At 38.6% G+C, this 13,500-nt stretch overlaps 1 protein-coding gene and 1 long non-coding RNA gene across 3 annotated transcripts; both read right to left on the bottom strand.

Annotated features, from left to right (window-relative positions):
* Window positions 1-387: 387 nt before the first annotated feature.
* LOC146547928 (uncharacterized) lies at window positions 388-1,900 on the bottom strand. The gene is made up of 3 exons (XR_014890672.1): window positions 1,703-1,900; window positions 1,467-1,611; window positions 388-754 (listed from the first exon to the last, which is right to left on the bottom strand). It is a non-coding gene; the product is annotated as an uncharacterized LOC146547928 (long non-coding RNA).
* Window positions 1,901-5,562: 3,662 nt separating this feature from the next.
* Window positions 5,563-12,476, bottom strand: LOC146547929 (uncharacterized). 2 transcript variants are annotated; one of them, XM_085264313.1, is made up of 5 exons: window positions 12,353-12,476; window positions 9,371-9,760; window positions 7,762-7,881; window positions 6,219-7,253; window positions 5,563-5,610 (listed from the first exon to the last, which is right to left on the bottom strand). In XM_085264313.1, the coding sequence occupies exons 1-5, from the start codon at window positions 12,428-12,430 to the stop codon at window positions 5,563-5,565; spliced, it is 1,671 nt and encodes a 556-aa protein (XP_085120439.1). In that variant the 5' UTR covers window positions 12,431-12,476. The 2 variants fall into 2 exon arrangements, with proteins under 2 accessions (XP_085120439.1, XP_085120440.1); XM_085264314.1 differs by lacking the exons at window positions 7,762-7,881; window positions 12,353-12,476 and adding an exon at window positions 10,136-10,316 and having other exon boundaries at window positions 6,219-7,257; window positions 9,372-9,760.
* Between the last annotated feature and the right edge of the window lie 1,024 nt (window positions 12,477-13,500).

Here is a 13,500-nt window from a genome sequence, read left to right on the forward strand (position 1 = left end):
GGAATATTCTTTAAAGTCGTTTCATTCTATTGCTAAAATATGTTTAGGCTGCATTTAGGCTGCAAATCATTTTCTTTTAGAACCGACGTGAATTGTTTTTTTTTTTTCTTTGATAACCAGTGACTGTTTCAGTTGTCAGCAGAGTATGTTTTAACCATGCAACCACTCTAGTGGCACTGAATGAAAAAAAAACTGACTGTGATGCATGCTACATGCATTCTACAATACAACATATATCTTTAAAAAACCAGGCCCACCAGTTCTCTCTTTCATTTTTACCATACTTTTTACAAAGGTAATAACAAGACAGAAATCTGTATTTTCACCTTATAAAACATGTTAAGTATCAGTGCATCAAAACTGAAACACAGTCAAGAATGACTTGAATTTAAAAACTATTCTCGCATTTTTATTAGACATGTGCTGAGAGAAGACACTTTCTTTTCCCGCTCACCACCTCTGCACAGGCTGTAACTTTATCTGTAACTATCAGAATTCCTGAGGACAGTCCCAGGACACTATAGAACAAGCAGGACTCAAAGTCTGAATAATTATATTTATTTTATGTCCCAGTGATGTTTTTTTTTTTCAACATCCCATTCAGCTGCACTTCTTTTGTCTTTGTGTGATCTGATCAGTGAAATAAAACTGTACATAAGAGCAGTTAAACACGTGTCAGCAGAGCAGACGACTGTATTCAGAGAGGGCCGAGGACTTTTTCACACCATCCCAGATACGAGCTGCATAGTGAAACCTGTGAAAACAAAGAAAGTTAAGACAGGAAACAGAGGGATAAACTTAAACGAAATCCCAATAATGTCTCAAGATTTCACAAAATTACAGTGACATAGTACAAAAAAGAAAAAAATCAAAAATTGTATGCATTTCTGCACCAACCTTAATTATTAACACTTTTACTTTCTTTATATGGCATGGAAATATGTTTCTTTTCACTGTAGTATTTCATTTTCAATTGATATTGTTTTAAGCATGTTCAGAAAAAAATTAACCTGATATCCCACAGCAAGAAATATTTTTCACTACTCTGAAAGTTTTGTGCTTGTAGGTACATGCAGCAAGTTGCACCTCAGAAAACTATTTCACAACAAACCACCAGCGCTCATTTTCTGTTGTTTACAAAAAACAAAACAAAAAGACAGCAGGTTGTAGTCACTGAAAGTAAAGGGAAGCAGAGAGACCCCTCATCTCTAATAGATATTTTGCATTTCTTCCACAGGGATTAAAAACTGTTTCTATGAGAGTTCAAAAACAATGACATTTATGATGGCTTTGTTGAGCAAACCAGTTTAAAACATAAAACTGATTCTCACCCTGGGTGCAGGATGTATTTACTTGGTTGTCTCACTTTTTTTTACCATGGATTAGTCACCTACACTTTTTGAATAGTGGAATATGAATAAAATAATTATTCATTTATAAATAAATAGTACTGATATGATGTTTACCAGTTTTTCTCAGTGAGAATAGTGTGTGACAGCTGACAGCGGGGCATGGCCAGTATTTGGCTGCGGAGTTTTGAAACCATGGTGGAAAAGGCCGGGTGTCCTCTATAGCCGGGGAGCAGAGAGAACAGTGGGTACGTTCCTGACCCTAAACAACGTACAAAGATTCATTTATTTTTCACACAACACACGAGATGTCACTTGAGTTTTACCTTATGAGAAGAATAAATGTTTGTAACCTGCTTTGGTCAAATTATCCTCCCCGTCATTTTCCTGCACAGGAAGCAAAAACATATTGACCTCGGTTGTCAGATAGTCCTGCCCCAGGCCTGGGAAGACATTGCAGTCAAGCATGGATAATGTTCCTGAGAATAAAACACATGTTATAGTTGTGGCCAGCCTGTTAATCCACTTCAGAAGTGATGCTTTGTTTACAGGACTACAAAACCAAACACATTCACTAAAAACCTCAGACCTCTACATTGGAGAGACCAAACAGCCACTTCACAAGCGCATGGCACAACACAGAAGAGCCACCTCCACAGGACAAGACTCAGCAGTCCATCTGCATCTTAAGGATAAAGGACACTCTTTCGAGGATGCCAATGTTCACATTTTGGACAGAGAGGACAGATGGTTTGAAAGAGGAGTGAAAGAAGCCATCTATGTCCACTGTGAGCGACCATCTTTGAACAGAGGCGGGGCTTTACGACACCAACTCTCTGCCATCTATAATCCAGTTTTGAGTTCCCTTCCCAGACGCCTTAACGCCCACTCACATCCTGGGCCATCTGACCTCAGGAATTCGGATGATAAGGTGGGGCCAGGTTTCACAATGAAGACACCCGAAACTGGCTGATTGGGACCCAGGCCCAGTTTCACACCTTGGCTCAGGCGATTAGAGGATCATCAGGGGGTCCTTTTGTCCCTCTGTGGGGGGAAACTCCCACTAGGTTTATATCTGGGACTCTCCACCATTTGACCTTAGAACTGAAGAAGCTTGAGAGGTGAAACGTCTTCAAGCAACTTAAAGAAGTCCAGACGCTTTTCTTTGCAAGCTCCTTTGACTACGATGACCTGGATGACTGAGAACCTTCACAGACCTAACATCTATGTTGTTTATGTTGACATGGCATATGAAAATTTCTTATCTATAATATTAACTATTTACAATTTGGAATTATTTTGATTGGGATATCAAAATAACTTACAAATACAAAATACAATGATCAGTGACATAAAACAAATTGATTATTATGAGGTGAGTAGATGAGCCAAGCAGGTAGTAATAAGACTAATAGTACTAATGTAAGATATCACAGCATAACAGTAACCGTAGTTAGTGTGTGAAACACTTGTACAGATGGCATTAGGTAAAGTACATGATTACAAAAATGCACACGATTGTTTAAAAATAATAAATTGCATAAATATAAGAAACCTTCCTCTCAGTGAGTGAGTTGTCTCATCGTGATTCGCGTATATGTATATACGTACATGCGATCGCATTTCTTAAATTTCTGTATTCTTTTTAACAGATGAGCTGGATGACACTGCACAGGTTTGGAATACACACTCCATCAGGCCATCAACAAACATCAATATCCCCAGTGGTCGACCTAATGTAATGTATACATTACCTGAGCTCTACGGGACAAGAGACTTCCTTTGCCCCACTGAAGAAGAACATGTTGAAATGTGTAAAACTGAGTGTGTTTTTCGACTGACCAAACCATGTGACCCCGATGTATATGAACTGTGCAATATCATCATGACTGAGTCCCATCTGACTCCACCAACAGACCCATATCAGGCTGTGAACTTGTACATGCATTTAAGAGAGAACATCATGGCATTAGTGTAAATTGCATACACTGCAGCAGAGAACATTTCTCAAAATTGACCTGTGATATGTGCGAAAGCTAACTTCTGGATGTTAAACAGACTGTAAACTGTAAGCTTTCTAGTACACAGTCATTTATGAGAATATCTTATATAGAAATATTTATTGTTGTGTTCCAGGAGGGTCAGTGAAGTAAAGTATAAAGAGGAGTCTCTGCCTGTTAATGATATTCTGAGTGTTCTTTAGCACAAAAACATTGTAATGTTCTGTCAAATGTTATCAAGTTCCATGTCTATGTGTATTACTTCGAATTACTTTAACTGTGTATTTGGCTTGATACATGGATCAAAACATAAGACACATCTTAATTTAATGTGTTAGGAGTTTTAATGTACAGTGTTTACTCAGATAATGGTGGTTTATGTTGAGTATTTTGTAATAATTGAGTTGAGTTTTTATTTACACCATCTCTATTTGTTAATGATGGGAATGTTTAGTTGTTGATGTTGGCTAGAATACGGTTTAAAATCGAAGAGATATGCTATTATGCCTTGTTGCTTTATATATATCATAACGCCAACTGTCACATTGGCAGGCTACATGAAATGGTACTAAGGGGCATCATAATCTGAGAGGGGACACCTTGGCATTTTTCTGAACTCAAGTTTCTCTGACTAAAAATATAATTATTTTATGTCATTTTTGCTTCTTTTTTTTAAACTATTTATTCTGATTCCAGAAGAGCTTTAGTTTTTTTAATGTTGGTTAAACAAAACTGAAAAAATAAAGAACTAAATTGAGACCTTTTGAACTCTTAGAATTTCTAATAGATATAAACATTCTTTTTTGGTCACTGAATTTATCTGAAGCTTATTTTATCAGCTGAATAACAAATTCTTTGCACCCACCTGTTCTGTTACATTCGAATGCTATTTTTGCAAAACTCACCACTTCTGAAAGGATGATATGTGTTGTTGAACTACCGGACAAATAAACTGAAATCTAATCAATTTCTAATTTTTTTTTGGACTATGTAGTACAGACAACTAAAAAATTGCAAATGACAAAAGCATATCGACAACATCTGTGTATTGACTGCCTGTGTTCCCAGGCACTTTAATTTCAGAGAAGGGTAGTCAGAAGTGCATAATCTGTCAAAAATGTAGCAATATTTTATAATTAACAATATATACTATTTAATCTAATTAGAAATCCTGGCCTACAATCTTGTTTATCCAAGAAACTGTTAAATCTGATTATCATTGCTTGTTAATTTGTAATTATATAAGACGGTATAAAGAATTGTGAATCATCTGTATGTCACATTATGGCAAAGTCCTTTCAAAAAAAATAACTTGTGATGGCAATATGATTTTTAACAAAACAACTAGTAAACATTTTGGAAGCTAATCAAGGGAAAATAGGACTTATTGTTACAAGATGTTTATAGGCCACATCAGCTTTAAGAATTTGTAAACAGGATCTTATCATTAACTTTCAATAACTTCTTTCGCAACCATAGTGACATTCTTTACTAATATTAATGGACTTTTCACCCTAAAATCAAATTTACACATTTTTCTGTTCGCTAGCTGTAGTATTCCTTAATCCACATTGTTTTAGTGTGAGTTGCCCAATTTTAGAGATATTGACTGTACAAGCCTACCCTTGTTTCACATGGTACTTAATGCTTAGTAGCAATGTCTTTATGTAGACCTTATGTAGCTTCATGTTGTTTTTCAACAAGGAAGAGATCTCTACAGCTAATATCTCCCAAAACTAGGCAACTCACAACAAAACATTCTAGATGGATAAACAGCAAGCCAATGTGTGTCACTGTGGGGTATGCAGGTGTGTTGACAGAACGTACCCAAAAGCAGACAAGGAGAGAGAGAGGATAATGAACTTAAAACAAAAGAGAGCCTTTATTCTGGCTGATGGCAGGAGTAAAAGAAAACAATGACAATGTGTACAGCAAATTTTGATGTGATATGTCTCTCTAACGCTAAACACAAACCTTGTTTTCAACAGAAGTTAAAGATGCGGTCATTTTCAAAGAATTTTAAACAATAAAGAGTCCTTGTGAAATCTGACCTAACATACAACTAAACCATCAGAAAATTAAATTTGTGACTGCTTGTTATACGGCTGAATATATCAAATGCTTCAATGACAAAAACAAGACAGAATTTATGAACTCAAGGATAATCATACAAATAACAATTACAGCTGTAACCATTAGTACACTCATCAAGTTCAAATGATGTCCATTTCAAAGTAATTGCTGGAAAGGACATTGTCGAACTCTGCTGCTGCTGCAGGATTGCTCTCCCCCCGCTTCAGGACACCTACACCAGGAGATGCCGGACTAGAGCAGCGCAGATACTGAAGGACCCGTCCCATCCTGGCAACAAACTGTTCCAACTTCTGCAATCTGGTAGAAGGTTCCGCATCTTCCGGGCAAGGACAGAGAGACTCAAGAGGAGCTTCTATCCCCAAGCCATCCGTGCCCTAAACACACACACCCGCCCGCTCACATCATCTATAATTGACTGAGACAGGACTCTTCCAGACACTAAACCAAGGCACAATGTACATTTCAATTCCTTTAATTTTAAATATGTTCATATTGTCTATCCTGTAAAATAGTCAGATGTCTATTCATATTAATGTACAGAATTCACCTGCTTGCTGCTACTACTGCACATTCACCCAATGTATATACTACATACATATATATATATATATATATATATATATATATATATATATATATATATATATATATATATAATGTTCTTCCTCTACACCCCCCCCAATTTTTTTGCACATGTCGAGGAGCGTGTCAGGCTACATTTCACTGTGTGTTATACTTGTATAACTATGCATGTGACAAATAAAGAACCTTGAACCTTGAACTCTGTGCGAAATTCAGGATAAGAACTGTAAGTGCATGGCACTTCAAGGGTAGCTCCACAGGTGTGAGCAACAGGCCTTCTGTTGAGCCCAGTTTCAGCATTAAAGCACACCAAAATTTTGTCAACACATATCACAGAAGATCCTGTGCAGAAGTGCAGGATTTTTTCAGCTTTGGTTTCATCAGCGTTTTTAACATAACGCTGAAGATGGTTAAATGTTATTTGTTCTCCGTGAGGCAGCATCAATTTTGTTGTTTGAAATAGCTGCACTAGTCTTTTGCCTGTGGCCTTCTTTGTCTCATACAGAGACAACACACTTTCCTTGTCTGCCAGTTTTAGCTGCAGATGTGCCATGGGTGTGGAGAAGCAATCCATTATATACTTTGGCTCTTGGAGAATGGCCTTATGAGCCATTGTTTCAATGGCAGGCTGCATGTTGTTCTTAGGTGGTAGGAAGTGGGAACCCATCCTTGTAAAGAGGTCAAGCAGGTCCTCTTCATCATTTTCATCCATTGTGCCTTGGAGCGCCTTCTCAACAGCTGATCTCTCAACAGGAGGGAGATAGTTGAGAAACAATGCAATCAGAATGTCTACATCAACTGAGTCCATTCCGTGGATGCAAGCTAAAATGAAAGCCCTTGACAGCCTCACTGGAAAGACACCATGGTCTAGTAAGCCTTTCACCCATATCTGCCCAACAGCTTGCCATTCAGCCTCACTAAAGTCTGGCCTCAGCCTTGGAACTCGTTCATTTTCACCTTCACACTGTTCCAAAAATTGCTCCCAAAATGCAGTGTAAACCTCCCTTGACACCCCAGCATCATCAACAGCATTTTCATTTACAAAGTTCATCTTTAAAGTCTCATTCAGAATGCGACTGTGCATAAATACAGCCAAAAGATCATCAACAACTTTTATCCTGTGAATTGATACATGTAGGGGGCTCTGTGGGTCTCCTGAATTTGATGGGGAAAGTTGGTTGCTTGAATCTAAAGGCAAACCTTGTGCGATGAAATTCAGTCCATGGTCCTGAGTAAAAGACAAAACATGCACATTCCATAAGAAATGCAAATGAATTGTACAGATTACACAATATCAATGTTCTGAAAAAGTTTGAAATTTATTTGTCTAATTTTAGTGGGCTGTATATTCCCAAACCATGGTTGCACTGACGATTTATCTATAACATTAATATTGTGGCCTGATGGATGTCCTTGTATGCCTCACAGAAAATTATACAAGTGTTCTTTACATGTATGAGAAGACTCACTTCTGTGCAAAATAGGTAGAGAACACAATAGTGACACCAAAACAATGTCTCACTGCTGTGTTATGTAAATAATTTGATTTCAAGACTAAATTTCCTGTTTAATCTTATCTTAACGTAAAACACTGGAATTGTCTCTCAACTGACAATATCCTTTTAATTCAAATGGACCCACAAACTGCCATATCCTCAGAAAATAGCATGAAATTTTGGCATCTCTACAGTATGTAAAGGTAGGTGTTTAAGGTTGCCTGAATTGATCCATCTTACCTGTGCAATCTGGGGTGCTTCCTCCTGTATTGACTGCATATGGGGTGTGGGCAAGCCATTAGCTGAAGACAATGGTAGCAGGAAACCATCCATAGGTAATCCATTTGTGTCAGCATTCTGAGAAGGATGTATTGCATTAATTGACAATAGACACCTTAACCCTTCAAGATTAGAAGACTCTTCTTCAATCTTCTACCTTGGCTTATTCTAAATCATGAATGTTCTTAAAAAGTCTGCAAAATATGTCAATAGGTCTTAAGAAATAGAACAAAAATACACCTCTTTATTTTCAGCCTACATGTCTCACTTACAAGAGTAAAAAGACATATTACAGTGGAATTCCACAGGTTTTTATCAGATCTTGATGTACTTCTTACTACTTAAAATGTTGTATTATTGCTGCAAAAAAAAATCAAGTTTTAAACAAACAAGAGATGAATTCTGATTAATAGAAATCGAGCAATTGTTTCACAGTACTGTAAGTTATTTCTTTTAAAAGAATATTACAGAAAATAACACACATACTTAAATTTTGTCCAAGCAGGAATGCATGATCAGCTTTTTTTAAAATCAGAACTATGCAAGTTACTGAATTTGATTATTAATAAATTTCCATATTTTGTCACACTTAAACCATATCAACCACAACTGTCCATGGTCTTACCCAAGATAAGATAAGATAAGATAAGATAGAACTTTATTAATCCCTCGGGTGGGTTCCTCTGGGAAATTCGATTTCCAAAAAAGCACAGCACCGACAGAAGTTACAGAGTTATACACACACACATATATATAAATACAGAGACAATATAAATAAAATATACGAAGGGGATAAATAGAATAAATAGGAATAAAAATAAAAATACAAGTGAATTGCACATTTCAAGTATTGAGTCTATTGCACCGTTGACTATTTACAAAAGTATTGCACAAAAGGTATTGCACAGTGAGGTGAAGAGGCACTACAGCTTAGTTGTTCCCTCCTTTGTCCTCCTGTCTCCCCTCCCTCTCCCCTCCAGAGAGGAGTTAAACAGTTTGATGGCGTGTGGGACAAAGGAGTTTTTAAGTCTGTTAGTTCTTGTCTTTGGGAGAAGCAACCTGTCACTGAACAGACTCTTCTGGTTGTTAATGGCCGTGTGCAGAGGATGCCTGGCATTGTCCATAATGTCCATCAGTTTCTTTAATGTCCTTTTCTCTGCCACTGTCACCAGAGTGTCCAGCTTCATGCCGACCACAGAGCTAGCCCTCCTGATCAGTTTCTCCAGCCTGGATGAGTCCTTCTTTGCTGTGCTGCTCCCCCAGCACACCACAGCATAGAAAAGTACTCCAGCAACCACCGACTGGTAAAACATCCTCAGGAGCTTCCTGCAGATGTTAAAAGACCTCAGCCTCCTGAGGAAGTACAGTCGGCTTTGGGCTTTTTTATACAGGTACTCTGTGTTGCATGACCAGTCCAGTTTATTGTCCACCCACAGCCCGAGGTACTTGTACTTGTTGACCACCTCCACCTCCTCCCCCTCTATCTGAACCGGCAGTGGACCTGCTCTAGACCTCCCGAAGTCCACAACCAGTTCCTTAGTCTTTGAGGTGTTGAGTTGCAGGTCTGAGATCTGAGATCCTCACTGTTGACATAATTCAGGGTTATCACGACTGTGTCATCACCATCTGCTCTGACAAGATCCTCTTCAGGATTCCATACAACCGTATCCGCTTCGTCTATGTGTGGAAAACAAAATTCCAAATCTTCTGGAAGTTTGTCCCGGGACTCTAGTTTGAAGGATTTGTTAGGAACTATACTGGTCAGATCAATAATTTCAGAGCAGTGGTCAGGGAAATCATGATCACTTGAGTCAGTCTGCTGCCGCTGTCCCACGACAGTGTTTTTAATGTCTGTTGGGGTTGAATGCATATGATGGGATTTTCCTGGACTTTGTGTTGTCACTGCCTCACAGAGTGATTTCAGTTTTTTTGGATTGTGTTCCATCTGGAAATTGTGAATCTGTGAACCAGAAAACAAACACAAGACACAAACGAAAATAATTCAATTATTTTTTCAGCAGCCAGTCATTTTGTACATGTCAATGAATACAAAGCTGTAAGTCTTTCACAGATGTATTAAATGTACCTTACCACACAAGTCAACAACAAATTCCTGGAATAATTTCATCCTACAGAAGTGCAAATATTCGTAGATGTACATAAAGCACTTGAATAAGACAACTCTTTATTGCAGTTGCACAGTCATACCTAGTACAATAGTACAACAAAATTAGAAAATGTCGCATGTTACCACCGAGCACTACTAAACACGACAAAATACAGTAACTTTAAAGTGATCATTATTTGTAATAATAACTTTCTTATTTTAACAAACCTGTTTGCCAGTGTCACTGTCAGATGAATCCCCATGTTCAAGTAGATCTGGGACAAAATCATCTGTCTCACTGTCAAATCCAAGTAATGTCACCGGTGAATCTTCTTCAGTTATGCTGACAGAAAAATCCTCTTCAGATGAGGACTGAACTGTTAACAGTGTTTCATCTTTCTTGCATGTCTTGTTCCTCCACCATTTCTGGTTCTCACTTGACGGTATTCATTACTGCTTAAATGAAGCCATCCGATTTCAATTTTTCTGCAGGTCTTCTCTCCTGCAGTATTTTATTTCTCTGTCTTGCCATCCCTTCACTTTGCTTGTGGAACACACCTGATGAACCACACAGCATTCCTTTGGTTTTTGATCTTACTTTCCGTGTCGCAATTTTATCTCTTAGGTTCTGCAGAAGAGTCTCTTTATCTGTGCTGTACTTAGTTTGTTGACAGAAGGACTGGACAGCTACTCTGTCACCATATGTCCTTATGTATTTTGCCATTTGTCCATCAGTCATGACGAACAGCACTGCCTTATCCACCTGCAGACATAAAACAGAGAAATGCTATTAATATACTTTTACTCTAGGAAGCCACACTGGCACACATGGAATACTAACTGTATTAGAATAGAGTTCTTAATCACTGTTCATGATCATTATCAAAAGTTACTCTGTCAACTTCTGTCTTATTACTTTACTGTTGCTGTGTTAGTATTAGTATAGTAATAGTAGTAGATATTTATATACTACGTTACTAAAAAATATTTTGCTAGTAAGGTATAAGTAAGGTAAGTTCCACCAAGTATTTGGTGCCATGGTGTCCATGTTACCATGGTAATGGCACAGCCAGATAACAACATCCAAATTCATGGGCTGCAACCTCTTTTTTTTTTAAACTTTATTTATCACATTGTCCAAATTCATGGGCTGCATCCTCCTGAGGACGCTTTTGTAGACCGATTATGTCACAGCGATGCGATCCAAATTCATAGACTCCTTTTTTTTTTAATTTGCACAGAAATGTACAACAATTATGGCAATCTCTACAAAGATTCTATTTTAAATTCGTAAACTCCTCCGAATGCAGCGGACAAATGCGTCCTCCTTTTCACCGATTTTTTTTTTTTTTTAATTATTGAACTTTATTAAGAAACAGTATAGAGAACATGTATACAACCAGAACAAAATTAACATATGCCAGGGGGTGTAATACAAAGAATTACAAACATTCACTTTTCACCGAATTTGAAGGATGGGTCGGGTGTGTGCTTCGTGGCCCACCATATCCCAGAATTCAAAGTGCGGCCCAGCCAAACTCCAGTTTCCGGTAATGGCAGCCATTAATAAGTTTTAAAATGACCGTTATTAATCTTTCTGGGTCACAAAATAAACTTTTAACATATTTCAGGGGAGAACGTGGGTGTATAAACTTGAAATATCTGCTCGGTTTATCAAGATATCGCATATTTACAAAAGTGCTTCGACGTTTTCCTTGATGTCTGTTACCCACCAGCTCGATAGGTAGCCAAGAGCTCAAGGGTCACTAAAGCCGCCGAGAACGGCACAACTCCCGGCATATTATTTTCAGATCACCACGGACTTTTGCTACTCAGGCTAAACGTAATATATAAAACACTTAGACAACCTAAAAATGTTAATGTTTGGCTTTTTTCAGTGTTTCATTTGTTCGTGAGTAAATCGGTTTGGCTGAGATTAAAGTTATTAGATTAAATTCGATAAAATAAAACTTTATTAATCCCCCAGGTGGGTTCCACCTTGGTTTTACACCGCTTAATCAACGTCAAACAGAAAACTGATTAAACAGAAGTGTGAGATGGTCGAGAATTTACTCCAGTGTCGTCTTATATTTTAGATAGAAAGGAGCAGACGGACGAGCTTATTACACTCCACCGAGACAGCGGTGACGCTAATCAGAAGGCTAGACCGTCCAATTTCCCCAGCCATTTACTTCCGGCCTACCCGACCTTCTGAGGACCCAGCCCACGTAGACCACGAAGCCCGAGTCCTCGGGAGGATGCAGCCCATGAATTTGGACACGATTTGAAATTTCAAAACATATGTGCACTTAACGAGTTATGTTTAATGAACCTGAACATATTTACAAGAATTAACATTAAAGGCCTGCATATATGACCTCGGTTTTTCAACAAGTTACTCGCCTTTTGAACCGCGGTGTTTAATGCTTTGTTGTTTATACGTACTTTGTCTTGTTGCATGTGCATGATGTCGTCGTGTGGGACCTCTCTTGACCGCAAGAAATGTTCTAAATCCTCCTCCATGTCCGCACCGTATGGAGCCCCGTACCGTAGCACCGCACCCTTCAACTGAAACGCTATCAAAAAGGAGCAGGATCTTTTGCGTGATCCCGAGTTTGTTTTGCGAGATCTCGCAAAAGTTTTGCGAGATCCCGAGTTTGTTTTGTACGGAGCCCCGCAGGGGACATGGGAGAAAAAAAAAATTAGGGAGAAAAAAAAAATTAAGACGGACTTTTGCGAGAGCTCGCAAAAGTATTGCGAGAGCTCGCAAAAGTATCGCAAAAGTTTTAGCCGCATTCTTCGGAGGCCGCCAGCTCGAAGCCGACCGGGAGGTCGAGGCACGATGTGCCGGGAAAGCGGTGTTCCTCCGGGCTGTAGTAGGTCTCGACCTCCCGTTAGCTTCGAGCTAGTGGGTGTCAGATCTCCAAAAATGTTGGAGCACTTTTGCAAGTATGTGATGTCTTGTAAACCGAGCAGGTATCTGACGTTTACACAACTACATTCACGCCTCAAAATATCTTAAAAGTGTATTTTGTGACCCAGAAAGAGTAATATTACAACTAAGTAGCTGCCGCCATTGTTGGAGTTTTGCGAGATCTCGCAAAACAAACTCGGGATCTCGCAATACTTTTGCGAGCTCTCACAATACTTTTGCGAGATCTCGCAAAAGTCCGTCTTAATTTTTTTTTTTCTCCCTAATTTTTTTTTTCTCCCTAATTTTTTTTCTCCCATGTCCCCTGCGGGGCGCCGTAGTTTTGCGAGATCTCGCAAAAGTCCGTCTTAATTTTTTTTCTCCCATGTCCCCTGCGGGGCTCCGTAGTTTTTGTCTGCTTCCATTTGCCTTTGCACTAGGATGATGTCGGTGTAAATGTGCAGTCATATTCATTGGATTCCCACTAGTGCTGTCAGCGTTAATCTCCTTAAAATGACATTAACGCCATAATGCGGCAAATCTGTTAACGAGTTACTGCGGATCGGTAGATTAGTTCAGCCATATTTTCTTTATGTCTTATTAATTTGATAACCCATAATATTGACTATCGCGTACACACAGTGTTGGGGAGTAACGGAATACATGTACCGCCGTTACGTAT

Source organism: Mchenga conophoros, linkage group LG23, assembly GCF_057382185.1.
Source record: "Mchenga conophoros isolate Kocher_MC1m ecotype Shallow Benthic linkage group LG23, M_conophoros_male_GT1.1, whole genome shotgun sequence".
Taxonomy (NCBI): domain Eukaryota; kingdom Metazoa; phylum Chordata; class Actinopteri; order Cichliformes; family Cichlidae; genus Mchenga; species Mchenga conophoros.

Coding starts and splice junctions, on each gene's coding strand:
- LOC146547929 (XM_085264313.1), bottom strand. CDS start 12,430: ATGGAGGAGGATTTAGAACATTTCTTGCGGTCAAGAGAGGTCCCACAC. Junction 9,761..12,352: donor TGCACATGCAACAAGACAAA/GTACGTATAAAC, acceptor TCTGGTTCACAG/ATTCACAATTTCCAGATGGA. Junction 7,882..9,370: donor TCAACAGTGAGGATCTCAGA/TCTCAGACCTGC, acceptor ATACATCCTTCT/CAGAATGCTGACACAAATGG.